Consider the following 18,156-nt stretch of genomic DNA (forward strand, 5'->3'; position numbering starts at 1 on the left):
TGCTGCAGCCTCAGCCACTGATCCAACTTGTTGTTGTTTTTTTTTTTTTTTGTTTTTGGACAGGATTTCTCTATGTAGCCATGGCTGTCCAGGACTCGATTTGTAGACCCAGCTGTCCTTGAACTCACAGAGATCTGCCTGCCTCTGCCTCCCCAATGCTGGGATCAAAGGTGTGCGCCACGACGCCTGGTTCACTGATGGAACACTTCATCTAGGAACACTGAGTGATGGTTTCCTGTGTAACTATAGTTTTAAATACTTTTGTTTGTATAACCGTGAGTGGTTTTTTTTTTTTTTTTTTTTTTTTTTTTTTTAGGTTTTTAGATTTTTTTTCAAGACAGGGTTTGTTTCTCTGTGTGTAACAGTCCTGGCTGTCCTGGACTCGTTTTTGTAGACCAGGCTGGCCTTGAACTCACAGCAATCCACTTGCCTCTGCCTCCTGAGTGCTGGGCTTAAAGATATGCGCTGGAGAGATGACTCAGCAGTTAAGAGCACTTGCTGCTCTTCCAGAGGATCTGGGTTCTATTCTCAGGACCCACATTATCTGCTGACCTAACTCCAGTTCCAGGGGAGCTGGATTGTCCTTGGACTGGAGAGATGGCTCCCCATCTGCTCTTCCAGAGGTCCTGAGTTCAATTCTCAGCAATCACATGGTGGCTCATACCCATCTATAATGAAATCTGATGCCCTCTTCTGATATATAGGTGTGCATGCAGATAGAACACTCACATACATAAAAATAAAATAATAAATAAATATTCAAAGATATGCGCCACCACATCCGGCTACCATGTGTGACCTTAAGGCAAATATGTCTGTAGTTCCGAGGAGCTGTCTACATTTTCAGTTGGAAAAACCTATCTATCTATCTATCTATCTATCTATCTATCATCAATCTATCCCTCCCTCTTTATCCCTTTCCCTCCCTTTCTTCTTTCTCTCAGCTTCCATATTTTACCCTTTTGATTTCAGTCCTCCTAGTAGATAAAAATGGTATCTTACATTAATTAATTATCAGTAACGTTGACCATATTTTTATGAGTTTATTGACCATTTGTAAATGCTCCTTTAAGAAGTGTCTATTCACATCCTTTGCCCATTTTTAATTCAGTATATTAATCTCATTTGGTCCTTTATTGTGTAGTTATTCTAGCACTGGAGGCTTGATTTTATTTGAGACAACTCGATGCTCTCAGATAGACTTTTACCCTAATGTGAGCTTTAAATTCCACCTTCAAATATTTATGTTAGGAGCGTGGGGAGGCAGTTGGTAAACTATCTGCCTCAAAGGCATGAGGACTCGAGTTCAAACTACAAACCTCACATAAAAAGGTGAGCATGGCAGCATACATAAAGACAGGAGTCGAGCACACCCGCCCACCCAAATCTCTTGGTGGAGGTTGTATACACAAGGCTATACAAGCAAGAATATTAAACCTACAGTCACACAGGAAATCGTCACTCAAGTGTTCCTAGGAAATGTTCAGAACTGAGAAAAGCAGATGTATTGGCTCAAACCTATAGTCTCGGCTACCCAAGAGGCTGACACTGGAGGGTTCCTGAACCCACTAGCCAGCAGCTGCCTTAGCCTAGTTGGTGAGCTCCAGGCCAGTGACCCCGTCATTCCTGAGGATGACACTGGCATTGTCCTCTGGCCTACAAACATGGGTTGGACATATATCTCAGTTGCCAAGTACTTGCTCAGCATGTGAGGCCGTAGAGGTGAAGCACTCCAGAGAGAGGCCTTTATATAGAACCATTGTAAGAATATTTTAAGTCTGTATGTATATTTCCATATTTTTTTAAAAAGCAGTTAGTGCTCTGTACTGCTCCCACAGACCAGCTCCAGGAACCGTGCAGAGGAGAGAAGAGAAAGTCTTGGTGGATGTGAGACAGGGAGGACTGAGCAGGCAATGAACAGCTGCTTAAGGGAAACCACCTGTGGTTGAACAACTAGCTAGAGGAACTAGTTGTTGAGGAGAGGTTGAGAAATGGAGGAAACAGAAACACTGGAGACCAGGCATATGTGGTACAAACTGAAGGGTTTAAAGCCCAGGAGAACTTCATTTTTCTGTCTCTCTCACATGATTACTGTCTGTCTGTCTTGCTCTCTGTTTGCTCCTTCTTGCTGTTACCCTTACTTTTCTGTGTCTGTCACTTGCTTGTGGTTCTCCTTGGGCCAACCCCAGTATTTTATTTAAAGTTTAATTTTTTTCATTACAGACTACATCATTATTTCAATAGAACATTTAAAAATAAACAAACAATAGAACAGTCTAATAAGGAAATACAAAAAGTTCTATATAACCTACAGTAAAGCATACAGAAAGAAAATCAGTTTCTAAGCAATGGTCAGCATAACCTGATTATTATTTCTTAAACAATACTTGGGAAAGTTTAATCATAAATTTCCCCAAGCTAAAGCCATTGTGTTTACATGATTGTCATAACAACATAGCTTGAGCTAAATGTTCTCTAATAAAGAAAAATCTGACTTACTCCCAGTGCCACACCAACAGGTGTGATATCTGAGCATAGACTAACTGCCGAGGTGTCCGCTATTGAAAAATATCTGTAAAGCATGATGTTCCAAGCTCACTTTCTATTGCTGTCAAAGCAAATTTTAAAGAAAGTTTTCTACAGCTAACAGTATCTAGCCAGGTAGTGCTATGTCAAGGTCCTAACTTTCTTTCATAGAGTTTCTCCTTGGGTGCTCGCAGTCAGAACAAAAAAACTGTATCATTGTCTCAAGCCTTTGAACAGATGCCCTCTTTCAACATTCTCTGTGGGAATTGTATGAATTTCCTTAGGGCTCAGAAATAAAGAGAAAAAGACAGTTTTAGGAGAAAAGGCAGAGTTTTAGATAAACACACCTGGACCATGCTTGAGGACAGTGGTGATCAGCTGGAGATCCTTGGAACTTTGTCAAGCAAAGCCTCAACAGCTGCTCTGGATGTCTAGGGATCATGCTGGACAGCCAGAGGTCTCTAGAACTTTGTCAAGCAAAGCCTCTACGACTTATCCTCATGTCTGTGACATCTCTGCATCTTCTTTCTTAAGAATTATTTTAAGTGGTGTGTGTGTGTGTGTGTGTGTGTGTGTGTGTGTGTGTGTGTGTGTGTGTGTGCATGTGTCTGTGTATGTCACACATAGTGACCATGAAGACCAGAAGATGGTGATGGATTCTCTTGGAGCTGGAGTTAAAAGTGATTGTAAGGTATGCAACGTGGGTGTTAGTAAGTGTAATTTTTGTAAATCGTCTGTGTTGGAGTTAGAATCTTTTTATTTAGACAAAAAGGGGGGATACAGAAATAATACAAGAACAATAGCAAAAAAGGGCAGATTATTTAATCTACTCATAGACCTTTGTATATTGATACAAAGTTGAGGTTCTATTTGGTTACATTGGTATAAAGCTTTTGTGTATTGATACAAATTAAGGTTATATTTTGGTTATAACATACTATGTTATCAACTTTTTTGTTTGTTTGTTTTTTGTTTTTTTTTTGAGACAGGGTCTCTCTGTGTAGCCTTGGCTGTCCTGGACTCACTTTGCAGACCAGGCTGGCCTTGAACTCACAGTGATCTACTTGCCTCTGCCTCCCAAGTGTTGGTATTAAAGGCATGCACCACCACGCCCGGCTTGTTATCAACTTTTTAAAAGGTATTTTACCTATGTAATTCTTAAAAATGCAACATGAAAGCCGGGCGTGGTGGTGCATAGCTTTAATCCCAGCATTTGTGAGGCAGAGGCAGGCAGATCTCTGTGAGTTCAAGGACTGCATGGTCTACAAAGCAAGTCCAGGACAGCCAGGGCTACACAGAGAGACCCTGTCTCGAAAAGCAAAATAACAAAACAAAACAAAAAAATGCAATGTGAAGTTCCAGTCCTTTTGAAAGTTACTATGATGAACTGTTTAGGATAATTAAGAAACGCAAACTAGCTAGGCAAGGTGGTGTACACCTGTAATCCCAGCACTAGGAGGCAGAGGCAGGAGGATCTCTGTGAGTTCAAGGCCAGCCTGGTCTAGTCTACAAAGAGATTTCAGAACAGCCAGGGATTGTTATACAGAGAAACCTTGTCTTGAAAAAACAAAATGCACTACAACAACAAAACAAAAAAACTACCAACCAAAGGAAAAAAACCAGTCAATCAGACTTGTGGTTTTACTAGTTTAGTTAATCATAGATATTTTCTCAGTTAGTCAGTATATAGCAGAAATACTAGGGATAGATGGTCTTCAAAACCTCAGAGATCTACAGAATATGGCATTTAAAGATGTTTTATTTGAGAATGCTGTGAAAATGAGACATGTCAGCTCCTGACAGCATCTCCTTTCAACTTCAAAGAAGATGATGAGCATCAGTTCTCCTTTAAGAGATGGCTTCACATCTGGCAAGCTAGGCCCTGGGCAAGAATTGCCCTTGCTTCTACTGCTGAAAGAATACTGTACAAAATGGATGCAGGAAAGTTGACTGCTGAACTTTGCAAGGACAAGGTAGGTAAGTCTTTCATATTATTTGCTTCACAGAAAAGTCTGTCAGGTATTCTGAGCCGGAAGGCTGAAGATGATGCTCCAACATTACAGGGATATTTTGGGTGATTGTGCAGGCGGCCAGGAGAATCTGTCATTTCTACAGTTTTGGAAGCTGCTTGCACTGTACTTCCTGTTTATTCAGATAATATTTATCCTTCTCAGGTAGGGTTGAAGACTAAATAGTTATAGTCTTACAATTAAGCTTAAATTGTTTAGGATTTAAGAAGATGTTTTAGGTCTAAAAAGATGATTTTTGATTAGTAATGCAAATTCTGATACAAAGTGATTTAGGTACAGAACTTTGGACTCACCAAGATAAGATAGTAAAAACTTTCTCTTTTTAAAAGATTTATTTATTTATCATATATACACAGTGTTTTGCCTGCATGTACAGCAGAAGAGGGCACCAGATCTCATTATAGATGGTTGTGAGCCATCATGTGGCTGCTGGGAATTGAACTCAGGACCTTTGGAAGAGCAGGTAGCGCTCTTAACCTAACCTCTGAGCCATCTCTCCAGCCCCTAGAGTACTTTCTTTAAGGTTGTTAAATACAAATGGACTAGACATTGTGAATGCAATGTTTACATTATAATATAGAATTTGTTGATGTTAGAGAAAAAGTCTTTCATTTAGACAAAAAGGAGGAAAAGTTGCAGGATAGTTGATCCTACTGTGAACCCCGAGATTGTGAACTGTAAAAACTTGTTTCTTGTTTGGTGCTGTTGAGCCCTAACACACAACCTTTAACCCAAGAATTTTCTGTTTACTGTAAACAGGTGATTATGGTGTGGCTCAGCCTTAGCACACACCTTTGATCCAAGAGCTTTCTGTACACAAGATTTAATGCAATTAACCCTAGGTCAAGAGGCAGAGCAAGAAACCTGCTGACAGGATTTAAAGAGGAGGAGGGACTTTGAGTTGGAGGGTATTTAAGATAGCATAGCTAAGAGAAAGAGGATTTATGGGCTTTGAGCTAGCAAGCCTTTGGCCTTGGTTTTTTGTTGTTTTTTTGTTTGTTTGTTTGGCCTTTTCATCCTGGGCTGTTGGCTAAGCTAGCGAGCTTTTTGGGCTTTTCCCTCTGAAAGATGGGCTGAATAGGAAGGTCAGCTGGGTGCTTTCTCTACCTCTCTGAACTAGCAGGTTTTCACCCCAGCATCTGGCTCTGAGTCTTTATTGGTAGAATCAAACACTGGGATTTTCATTTCTTTAAAACAACAAGTAACTCAGGTCATCAGCAAGAGCAGCACAGGCTCCCAGCTGCTGAGCCACCTTTGCAGCCCTAGTTTTGACAAATACTTTGATTCATTCCAAGAATTTTTTTTTTTACTTTCTCTGGTCCTCTGAGGCACAGAAGTGTTAGGTTTTGATGAAGTCAACTTTATTAACTTTAGCTCTTTGTGACTGTGTGCCTAAGAAACTAGTGTTTAATCTAAGCCTACAAAGATTTAGCCCTGTGCTTTCAGAGTGTTAGCCCGTGCATGGGTGGTAGACATGCCTTTAATCCCAGCACTAGAAACCTAACAGCATAAGCTGGAGGATGAGTCTTTTGACAGTTGTGTACAGAGCAAATCCTTCCTTCTATACTCTGGATTAGTTTTAAAAGTCATAATGATATATTTTTGAATGAATAGAATTTCTTATTCCCAAAGCTCTTATGTCCAGTTTAAGAATTTTCCCATATCCTAAAGTCATATAGATATCTATTAGTGTATTTTCATCTTTAGTAATTTTCTTTCTTGCCTTTTACATTTAGATTTATATTCTACATAGAACGGCTTTTAATATATGTAGGAGTTATCTATTAAAAATGATGACAGGATGACAGGATGCCAGGTGTTAATGTGCGTGCCTATAACCCAGGGCGTGGCAGCCTGAGGGACGAGAAACACATGTTCCAGGCCTGGGACATGGAGAAAGAACGTGGCTGAAAGAAGAAGAAAAGCCTCTTCTTGTAAGTGGCCTGGGTGGACTTGTGAACATAGTGTGCTGCTCTCCTGTCCCAGAAAACACCACGAAAGCAAATCATGTTTGGTTTTGTTGTTGTTTGTTTTTTAAGTTTTCTCAAAAAAGGTTTTCTCTGTGTAGCCTTGGCTGTCCTGGATTCAGCCAGAACTCTGCCTGTCGCTGCCTTCCTGAGTGATGGTATTAAAGGTCTGCCTAAGCACACCCAGCTGCGTATCTTCATGGTTATTCCAAAAATGCCTGTAAAACTACCCAAGCCAGAGGCAGATGAGGCAGAGGCAGGTGGATCTCTGTGAGGCTAGCACTCTGATCTATATATCAAGGTCCAGGTCAGCCAGAAACACATGGTGAGACCCTGTCTTAAAACAACAATGGTAAACAAGCAAAAAGCATACTGGGCATAGTGGTACATGCCTTTAACACTCAAGCTTAAGGCAGAAGGAGGCTGGTCTCAGAGAGTTTGGGACCAGCCGGGGCTACATAGCAAGACCCTCATCACAAACAAACAGAAAAACCGCCCAGGCCACCATGTGTATACATGTCTAAAAAGCCACCAAGTATCTGAAGGACATGACCTTGACGAGGCAGTATGTGCCGCGTGTGCATTGATGGAGTCACTAGGTATGCCCAGGACAAACAGTGGGCTGGGGGCAGCATCAGCAGCCGGCAAAGAGTGCTGGCAGTTTGCTGAATGAGATGTAAAGTGCAGGTGTAATGCTCAGCTTAAGTGGGTTAAACAGAACTTTTCTTCTGGCCACTGAACATATTCATGTGAACGAAGCACTGAAGATGTGAGGTCTACCTTTGGCCCTCGTAGCCAGCGGAATCCAGATGTGGGCACAGGTGCCTTATAGAGACAGACAGAGTGACTCCTTCCTAAACGAGGGTTACAAAATGAGAAAAAGACTTTCCATATGAAACCAAACAAAAACTTACAGCACAAGAGTAGATTCAGCGCTGGGCGCGGTGGTGCACGCCTTTAATCCCAGCACTTGGGAGGCAGAGGCAGGCGGATCACTGTGAGTTCGAGGCCAGCCTGATCTATAAAGTGAGTCCAGGACAGCCAAGGCTACACAGAGAAACCCTGTCTCGAAAAACGAAAAGCAAGCAAACAAACAAGAGTAGATTCAGCGAGAAATGAATACAAATAGAAACAACAAAACTTGATCGTGTTAGTGTGCCATTACTTTGCAAGCTGCCTTGAAGAGCTATACTGCCTTAAGCCTTAAGTTTCTATGTCTGTCCTTGAAATTATATTTCTGATAAATTCTGAGGTCTTTATCTTCCTACACATCCATGTTTGGAAAACAACTTTTGGGGCTGGAGAGATTGCTCAGTTAAGAGTGTGTGATGTGTGTGGTAAGGTATGGCCCCCATAGGTTCATGTGTCTGATGGCTTGGCTATAGTGAGGCGTGGCCTTGTTGGAGGAAGTGTGGCTTTGAAGTCTCCTATGCTTAAGCTACGCCCAGGGTGGCAGCAATGAAACCCTAACTAAGACCCTGTTCTTGCAGAGTGTATATATGTGCTTTCAAAGAAAGGCCAGCGCTTGCTACTTAAACCCAATTCCTGGAAAGCTATCAGAAATATGGTGTCCTTATAATGTATGACTGTCTCCTCCCAGGCAAGCGGTGCAGGTTTGACCTCTAGGCAGCTTAGAACTAACAACACAGAATTATCAGCCCCCGTGCCTCTGCTTTGATAACTGCCTCAGAAAATTAATCCTACGTTTTAAGTTTTTTTTTTTTAATTCTACTGTTCTAGAGAGACCCTTAGTACAATGTTGAAAATGAGTAATTAGGCACTTTTCAACTTTATGGGAAAAGCTTTCATTTATCACTATAGAGATGGTTCTGGTGTGTGTGGGGGGTGCACACACACACATGCTTTTTTGGGGGTGGAGGCAATGTTTTACTATGCAGTTCTGTTGCTAGCTTGGAACTTGTCATATAGACTAGCCTGACCTCAGGCTTGCAGGAGTCTCCCTCCCTCCCTCTCTCTCTCTCTCAGGGGCTGGGCCTGACTGTAAGTGTGCTGCCCCATCTGCCTTCCTGCTCTCCGCCCTCCCTTCCTTAGACATGGTGGCCTGTGCCCAGAGCAGCCTTGGGTGCCTCTTTCATGGCACGCTTAGGTGCATGCAATGGTGCTCAGCTATTTGTTTTTGCTTTTTTATTCACAGCCTTATTTTTACCTCCTCTCTCCTTTAACTTTTGAGACTAGGTCTCTACATAGCTCTGGCTGACATGGGGCTCAGTATACAGATCAAGCTGACCTTGAAGGAGGTCCACCTACCTCTGCCCCCCAAGTGCTGAGTTTAAAGGCCTTCACCATCATACTAGGCCTTTTTTTTTTAACCTGCCCCCCCCCCTTTTTTTTGTTGAGACAAGATCTTACGTTGTCATACAGTCTGTCCTGGACTCACTACTTAGTGCAGTTTGGCCTCAAACACGTGACAGATTCTTCTGCTTCCATTTCCCAAGGGCAGGAATTACAGGGATGAGCCTCCATGTTTGGTTACATCCCTTCTAGAAGAAAGTTTCTTTTCATTATTTCTTCCTCTAATCCTCAGCCTCAAGAGCTCACTGCAGGGCTTAGGGCAATAAAGAGCTTGCCTTGAAAGCACAGGATCTGAGTTTTAGCACCAGAACCTACACTTACAAAGCTGGGTGTGGTGGCATGCATTTGTAATCCAAGTGTGGGATGGAGGGGAAGCAGGCAGATTACTGGCCAGCCAGCGTAGGCTAAACAGTGAGAGGTACACGCACACAGAGGCATGCACACACACACACACACACACACACACACACACACACACACACACACACACACACACACGCACACACTTTTACTGACACAGACAGACAGACAGACAGACAGATAGACATCTTGTTCAAGCTGTTCTCAAGTGCCTGGCCTCAAGAGACACTCCTGTCTTAGCTCTGCCCACTGAGTATCACCACTCTATCTCTTAAAGGGTTTTCAGCTGGGCATGGTGGTGCATACTTTTAATTCCAGCACTCGGGAGGCAGAGGCAGGCGGATCTCTGTGAGTTCGAGGACAGCCTGGTCTACAAAGCAAGTTCAGGAAAGTTCAGGCTACAGAGAGAAACCCTGTCTCAAAAAAACCAAAACACCAAAAAGAAAAACAGAAATCCCCCCCCCCCAAAAAGGGTTTTCATAAATACCCTTGAGCAATTAAGGAAGCTCCTTACTGTGCAGTTTGCTAAGAATCCTTTTTTGAATGGCGTTAGAATTTGTTTTCTGTGTTGATGGTTTCTCTCCTTTACTTTGTGAACAAATCATTCAACCTGTATTTATGGACTAAGATCATCAGATCAATATTTATTGGTGAATTTGTTTTGCTCTTAGTTGTTGACTTTTGCACAGATGTTCATGTAATTTTTCTCTTCTAATGACTCTGCCAGATTTTTACAACAGGGGCATGGTGGCACGTGCCTTTAATCCCAGCAGAGACAGGTGGATCTTTGTGAGTTCGAGGCCAGCCTGGAGTACAGAGCTCATTCTAGGACAGCCAGGGCTACACAGAGAAATTGAGCTCCAAACAACCCGAAGAGCCCTGGGTTGGTGTTGGCTGCCTGTAACTCCAGGGCTCAGGAGGTAGAGGCAGGCAGGATGGTCAGGGGTTTAAGGGCTGTCTACTACATAGCAAATTTGGGGCTATGGAGACCGTTTTTTTGTTGTTTTGCTTTTCTTTTCTGTAGACTAGGCAGGCCTTGAACTCAGAGATTCACCTGCCTCTGCCTTCCTAGTGCGGGATTAAAGGTGTGAGCCACCACCAACTGTCTGAGACCCCGACTTAAGAAAAAAAAGTTTCGTTTAAAGATTCAGCCTTTCAACTTCTTTTGTCACTTTGACCAGTGTATTTCTGTATCGTCCTTTCCTGCTTCTGGGGGATTGAACCTAGCTATTTTTACTTTTTATTTTGAGACAGAGTCTCACTAATTTGCTCATGATGGCCTTGAACTCATTCCACAGCCCGGACAGGCCTTGAACGTGGTATCTTCCTGCTTGGCCTAATCAGTACTTGAGATTTCAGCCTGACATTCTCTGTACTGCTTGATCCAGTCCAAGGTCTTCCATGTAACGGCAAGTGCTGTCACTGAGCTGCACATGAGCAATCATATACTGACATACCTCCCCATTGCTCTCTTTCCATTTTGTACGAGAGGCCTTATTTCTAAGGCTATCCCTGAGTATCGTGGGCTCCAGGGGATTCAGCGTCTACAGGAGCTGAGACTATGGGGATATACCTCTATGCCAGGCTCTGTTCTTTTATTTACACAAGGTTTTCCTGTTACCCTGGCTGGTCTGGAACTGGCCATGGAGACCAGGATGGCCTTGAACTGAAAGCACACTTAGTCATTTTTTATCTCTTGGCATCTTTCTGAGCTTTCACTGGGAAACATGTTTTTTAACCTAATTAAATTCTTTAAAAAATATTTATTTCATTTGTAACCTGTGTGTCTATGCTGCAGATGTACAGGCGTCTTCTGAGGCTAGCAGAGAATGTGAACTCTCTTGGAACTCCAGTTATAGGATGTTGTGAAGCTGCCCCATATGCATGCTGGGAAATGAACATATGTCCCCTGGAAGAACAGTATGTGGTCTGAACTGCAGAGATCTCTGAAGCTCTGCTTCTTTGGTCTGGGTTATTGCTAGAAATCTCTTTCTGGTTTCATCTTGTACACAGGAGGCCTTTAAACTTGAAGTGATTGCCTTGTTTCTTCCTCCTCCTGAGCTTATAGGTACTGGTTCCATGATTTTTTATTATAATATTATATTATTTATTATTTTTTCAAGACAGGGTCTTTCTGTGTAGCCTTGGCTGTCCTGGTCTACAAGGCTCTACAAGGTAAACAGAGACGTGCTTACCTTGGCCTCCTAGAGTGCTGAGATTACTGGGATGCACCACCTTGCCCAGCTCCTAGCTTTTCTTATTCTTTATTTTTAAATTTTCATTGTTGCCAAATGACGCATATATTCTTGAAGTTCTTGAGGCCATTCTCCGGCTGCGGAAGTGAGACTTGCTCAGGTATAAAAGGCCCTGTATGCCAGCACATTAACCCCTGAGCAGCCTTAGCCCTGAGGATTACCCACCCCGTCCCTCCTCAGGAGGGTGACTGTGGGGCGTGGCCCACAATTTTCCAGAGGGTTCCGAGTAGGATTGCATCCCAGTTCCCAAGAGGCTCCAGAGCCTTTTCCCTTTTAGATCTTAGTTCTGCATTCCCACATGGTACTGATCCCAGGGAGACCAGGGCCACCTCTTGGGATTCTTGGTCTCAGTAATACGTGATTTTAAGAACAGACTTAGTCAAGCACTTGGGAGGCAGAGGGAGGTGGATGTCCTGGGAGTTCGAGGCCAACCAGGGCTACAGAGAAACCCTGTCTTGAAAAATCAATGAAATGAAATGAAACAAAATAAAATAATAAAATCACTAAGGCAGTCAAGGTGTCAATTTTGGTAGCTACCTGGCGGAGAATGACAAAGGGAAAAAGTGAACCCTGCTGTTTGAGTTACTACCATGGAAACCTGGTCCAGGTGGAGCGGCAGCTGCACTGCCATAAAAACAACACAGGACAGGGAGGAGAGTCTAGAGCAAGAGCAAAGAAGCCCAAAGCATCGGGAAAAGCGTGCGTAGGTTCTAGCCAGCACCTGGGGAAAAAACAGCAGAAGGAAAGGTCAAGAAGCCTCACGGTGACCTCATGGTGGCTTGTAGGGACTGTGCTGGGGCAGGAATTCTGGGAAGGAGAAATACACATGTCATTACAAAGACAATCCCACCTTCCTAGGGGGTGGTTCCTCAGCCAGGTGATTGACTCCCCCAAATGGAATGTTAGGTTGCTATGGAGGCCAGAGTCTCCTTTATTGACTGGAGTTTTTCCCTTTATGGGCTGTATTGCTGCTCTGACAGTACAAACGTTGATCACTTTTGAAACCAACTATTTATATCCAAATCCTTTTCTCAATGTCTGCTTTTAGGAAAACCAAATCTAAGGTGTTGCCCATTTCAGGGCTCTAGTCCTTGCAGATACAAAACCACGTAAGAAGGGTGCATTAGCACTTCCCACTGCACTGGGGAGTCCTGGACACACATCCCTGCTCTCACCTCTGAGTGCCTGCAGGCCTGAGTTCAATCCCCAGCAACCATATGGTGGCTCACAACCATCTAAAATGTGATCTGATGCCCTCTTCCGGCCTGCAAGTGTACACACAGGCAGAGCACTGTATACATAATAATAAAAAATAAATAATCTAAAAAAAAAAAAAAGGACTTTCAATATGAAGTTTCTGAGCTTGTCTCTGTAGACTGAGTGAAAGCTATTCCCAAATACAGGACTCAATCCCTTGAGTCTTAGCTAGTTTAGTAACTCACCACCATTTCGTCAGTTTTCCTGTGCTTTTAAATATATTTAAAGATGTATTTTTGCTTAACTCTTTTAACTTGAGAGAATTCTCCATGATGATAGTATTAGTTCAGGTTACTAGACTGTTTATTTTTGCAGTGACTGGCTGGTGCTCTGCTGTTAAGCGACACACATCTTCCTTTAAATGTAAACGCATATGTGTGTGTGTGTGCAGAATCTCAGCACGTGTGATCAGACTGGCCCAGGTCCTGCCTCAGCTTCCTGAGTAGCTGGATTCCAGGTGCACACCATCATGTTTCGGCCTCCCTCCTGGCCCTCAGACTGGGGTTACACTTTACTTTTCAAAGGGTTTGTATTTGAACACTGTTTACTGCCTGTCTGGGTCACTGCTCTATTTCTGTGACTAGGCATTCAGATCTATGCGCCTATGGGAGGTTTTCTTATTCAAACCACTACATTCCACTCCCTGGCACCGACAGGCTGGTAGCCATATCACAGTGCAAAAAGACAATCAGTCAATCTGGGCATGGTGGCATCTTTAATCCCAGCACTTGGGAGGCAGAGGCAGGCAGATGGCTATGAGTTTGAATGGTCTACAAAGTGAGTCCAGGACAGCCAAGGCTACAGAGGGAAACCCTGTCTCAAAAAAAACCAAAACAAACCAACCAACCTCCACCCTCCCCCCCAGGCTGCTATAGGCTCATATATTTGAATGCTTAGTCAGCAGACAGTGGAACTCTTTGAAATGGTCTCTCTGGGACTCCATGCAGGGACACCCTAGATGCATACCTGGCCTCAGTGGCCTTCCTTAGCCTCAGAGGGAGATTCCACAACCCCGGTCTTGTATTCTTGACTCTAAATCAGAACCATATGGCTGAAGCTGCCAAGCTCTGCTCTTGACAGGGCTGGAACTTGGTCCCCATTTTCAGTGACATTTGCATCAGATGTCTTTTGTGGATGGTTTTCTTCACTGCTTAAGGTTTTAATTCCTTTTTACACGTTGGAAATTTAATGGGTGGAGTACTGCCCTGTGGCCATTACTCCTTTTATTCCATTTAGCATCAAGCTTTCCCCTTTAAAGTTATCCCCCCCCCCCCTTTTTAAATCTCCTTGAGCACTGGACTTAGTTCCGTTACACTTCCTGGGGGCCCCCTTTTTTCCTCGAACTGTACATTTTGTAATTCTATTTGTCCGCTTTTTCTTTATCATTATGCACATTCATAAGAGTGGTAACTAGTAGCCACAAAGCCCGGTGAATGAGGCAGCCTTGAAGTCTGTGCCGACGTCATTAATCTCAACACTTTAACCTAGCTTCAGGCAGCCTTTAGGACAGAGCATAAGACCGATACCATGTTCTTCCCCAGGGCATTCCAGGAACGGCCTCCGGCCACTTACTAATGTTCTTCTTCTTCTCAGCTGGGCTCCCACATTTCAGCTTCTGCACTGTTGTCCGTGCTCTTGCTATGATGGCCCGTTATGCCTTGTTTAAAGCGTCTAAGCACTTTTCTGCCAAAATCCCACAGTCTACATTCTACCAATGGGCAGCATGTCAAGGCAATGCCCCACTCCTGATACTCACTCCTGTCTTGGAAGAGACACCATGACCAAGGCAGCCCTTGTAAAAGAGAGTACTCAGAGGACGGGAGCGCACGTACAGACATGCGCTGTAGAAGTAGCCAAGAGCTCAACGGTATCCACAAGGCAGGAGAGGGGTGGGGGGAAGAGAGGGAGAGGAGGAAGAGGACAGGAGAGGAGAGTTACTGGGCCTGGCATGGGTTTTTGAAACCACAACAGCACACTTTCTTTAACATGGCCTCCAACCCTTCCAAAGAGTTCCACGCCCTGGTAACTAAGCACTCAAACACATGAGCCTATGGGGGCCATCCTTACTGAAACCACCAAACTGCCATTCCCCTATCTTCATGGGATATATGATTACAACTCCATGTCTTTACTTGTCCCCTCTCCAGATGAAAAGCGTCCTTAATGTGTCATATGGGGGTGGGAGGGGGCCAGTGCCAGGAAGGCTGTCATTTGACGTCCCCCTAGGCGGCTTGCATGGTTTGCTTTGAGTGAGGAATGGGCAAACTAGGAGAGCAGCATGCTGGAATGTAGGTCTGAGGGCTGACCTGGGCCTGCGTGTCCTGGAGCAGGCAGCCTTATGGGCCCCTCCTCTGCCACCCCTTAGGTGGCCAGGATAGAGGTCAAAATTCTTATCTCCTTATAAGGGCATGTCCAGCAAGCACCTGGAATTCCTCTGTGTGCAAATGAGGCATTCTCAGCATTTTGGCCCCAGCCAGTGATGTACACTCACTTCTCCCCTGCACCTCAAGCCTCTATTCACTCCCCAAAGGTTTATTAGCCTCAGTCCCCCCCCCCCCCCAATTAGAGTCATCTCCCTGGAAGTCTTTCTCATGAGCTCCCCACTGCTTGAGGTTTCCAGCCCTAGGCTGCTCCTGCCTTGCTCTCCCTCCCAGGATCCACCAGCTGTGACTGCAGGCGCTCATGCTGTTGAGGGTTTGTAAGGCAGAGGGCCAGGGCGGGAGGCCGGGTCAGGAGCAGAACGCAAGCAGTCGTACGCATATTTGTGCAGAGCATCCATGAAGGCTCTGCTTACATGGCTTTTCTTAATTCTCCTGGCTGGAACTACTTCCTCTTTTAACAGCTCCCTCGTTGCATTTACCACACTTACTGTTTTGGATCGGTTCTATACACTCTGTCCCTTCTAAATTATTAACTTTTAGATGGGGACTGTGATATACTGTGAAGAAAACTGGTTTCTGTCTGGGCCTCAGCACTTAGCTAAGGATTTCCGGCTCCAGCATCCTCAGACATGCGACATCCCCCCTCATCACCCCTCCCAGACACACAGGGTTTCTCTGTGTAGCCGTCCCAGTCCTGGAGCTTATTATGTAGTCCAGGCTGGCCTCAAACTCCAGATATCCGCCTGCCTTTGCCTCCTGAGTGTTGGGATTAAAGGCGTGGGCCACCACCACTAGGCTAAGGGACACTACCTCACACTGTGATTTGCACTGTGATTTCAGACATTCACATATAAAGTAGTGCGTAATGTGCACATCGCTTGTTAAAATCTCTCATGACATCTTTTTGTTTGACATAGAGTATTTAGGTTCTGTGCATAACAAAATGCCATGGCAGGGTAAAGAACTAAGGCTACTTAGTTAAGTAGCAGAAACAGGACCCAAGGACCCAGATTTCTGCTTTGTCTGGCTTTAGAACTAGCAGTGTCCATCACATGGACTTGAGAAAAATAAAAGTAGCAATTACAGGATGGTTGGTAGACACAGGCCACTTAAGATAGTTTCAGTGGCCTTCAAAACACTACTCATTGAGTGGTGGAGGCAGGGTCTTACTGTGTAGTTCTAGCTGGCCTAGAACTCTTGGACCGGGCTGGCCTACAATGTGCCGTTCACATGCCTCCGTTTTGAGAGTGCTGGGACACCATCTATCAGCCTGGAACAATTTTTAGTTTAATCTAAGTGAACCCTGAGCTGATGACCTACTAAAAAGTGTTACTTACCTGTCTCAAGGTGTACCCAGTAAATCTTGATTTATAATTTTTGATAGTATGCTCAAAAGAACATCCTAAGGTAAAAGAGAATGAAGACAGAAAAACTGCTCTGCCGTGCAGTCAGTGAGAATGTCCTATACCCGACTTAACGAACAACTGTTACAGACTGGAGAACAGGCTTCAGGTTTCCACTAGAAAGAGGCATTCCCTATTTTGAAAGGATCAGAGAAAAACTTTTAGAGGAAGACTGTACTGTTTCCAAGTGTTGTGTGTGTGGGAAACAGGAGGAGGAACAAGGGAGAGATTTCAGAAGTTGCGGTTCTGATACCCTAGATCCCAAGAAATCTCGTCCTAAAACAGGTGCGTTATCGCCTTTCACTAAAGTACATTTAAAAGCAAACAAACAAACAAACAAAAAAATACGAATAACAGCAAATTGGTGGAAATTTCCACACTTTGTGAAGGCGCACGATGGTAGTGCTGAGTGCTAAAAGCTGCTACAAAAGTCACTTCCAGGACCCTACAATCAGGTTTTGATAAGGCTCTTACGTAACTGCCGTAGGAAGCTGAGCATCTCCGGTTCCTGAGGGTACTTTTCTCTAAATATAACTGCGGCTGGAGGACGAGAAGCAACAGCAAACCATTCGGGTACGCACCACCTTTAGGGATCCCGGGAGGGGGTGGGGGGTGGGGGGTGGGGGGTAAAAGAAGCCCGGTGCGCGTGCCCTTTCGCCCGGCTTCCCGAGCACGTGCTCGACGGAACACGCCGCCCCGCCCCGGGGGGCCGGGCTCGCGACGCAGCGCACCAATAGGCGAGCGCCTTACAGCGCCGTGGCCTGACAACGTTAAGCGGCCCAATCGCTGGGGCCCGGCCGCCCGTTTCCCGGAGCCCCGCCCCACGCGCTAAGCCCCGCCCCCAAGGCCCAGCCCTCCGCCCCTCCCCCCGCCGGTCGGCGCCCAGCCTGCGAGACGGAGAAACTGGGGCAGAAGTGAAGATGGCGGCGGCGGCGCTGGCGGCGGCGGTTCGTCGCCAGTGACGCGCGCTGCGGGCTGCTGTCCCTCCCCGCTTCCCGCGTCCGCCGCGTCCGCCCCGGCACCCCTCCACCCGCAGCCCGCCGCGCTCCAGGCCGCCCTTCGTCCGTGCGCGCCGTGGCCAGCCGAGCGGGCGGCGCGTTGATCCGCCCTCCCTCCCGCTGCTCCGGACCGCCGGGCCGCGGACACACGCTCGGCGGGGAGGCGGCGGGCCCTGCTGCGCGCTCGCGGCCCTCCGTTTGGGGACCGGGAGGAAGAGGAGGAGGCGGTGGCGGCGGCCGTGGGATCCGTGGACGGGAAGGGGCCGGGGGCCCCGGGCGAGAGCGGGAGCGGCTCGTCTCCGGGAACGGGGCGCGCAGGCGGCACCATGACGTCCATCCATTTCGTGGTCCACCCGCTGCCGGGCACCGAGGACCAGCTCAATGACAGGTAATGGGGCGGCGGCGGGGGAGGGGCGCCTCCCTCCTCCCTTCCCCTCCCCCCACGGCCGTGCCGGGGGCCCTACCGCCCCCTGTAGGCCCGGTGCGGGCCAAACTTGGGAGCCCCGGGCGGCGGGGCGGGGTCCGGCGCGGTGTGGACGCCGCTGCGGTGTAGACGGCCCTGCGCGCAGCCCCCCTCCCCCTCCCGCGAGGAGCCTCGTTGAACTCGGCGGAGCCGGCCGGGGGGCTCCCGGGCCAGGCCCAAGGAATCCATATTAGTCAAAGTTG

The 18,156-nt window shown here is 46.0% G+C and overlaps 1 protein-coding gene and 1 long non-coding RNA gene across 6 annotated transcripts in view; one reads left to right on the plus strand and one right to left on the minus strand.

The window, feature by feature from the left end:
* LOC311579830 overlaps window positions 1–17,192 on the minus strand; it is a 43,685-nt gene extending 26,493 nt beyond the window's left edge. Inside the window, exon 1 of the long non-coding RNA XR_014773261.1 lies at window positions 16,967–17,192. This is a non-coding gene — a long non-coding RNA (uncharacterized lncRNA). The remainder of the gene's footprint in view (window positions 1–16,966) is intronic.
* A 176-nt stretch (window positions 17,193–17,368) lies between these two features.
* Window positions 17,369–18,156, plus strand: part of UBR5 (ubiquitin protein ligase E3 component n-recognin 5) — a 112,076-nt gene continuing 111,288 nt past the window's right edge. For 4 of the 5 annotated variants that reach the window (XM_084751622.1, XM_084751624.1, XM_084751626.1 and 1 more), the window contains exon 1: window positions 17,370–17,878. In XM_084751622.1, the coding sequence (XP_084607748.1) occupies window positions 17,817–17,878 (62 nt within the window). In that variant the 5' untranslated portion in view covers window positions 17,370–17,816. Of the gene's footprint in view, window positions 17,879–18,156 lie in introns of all 5 variants that reach the window. The other variant, XM_084751623.1, reaches the window with a different exon arrangement.

Source organism: Acomys minous, assembly GCF_964271855.1.
Source record: "Acomys minous genome assembly, chromosome: 12".
Taxonomy (NCBI): domain Eukaryota; kingdom Metazoa; phylum Chordata; class Mammalia; order Rodentia; family Muridae; genus Acomys; species Acomys minous.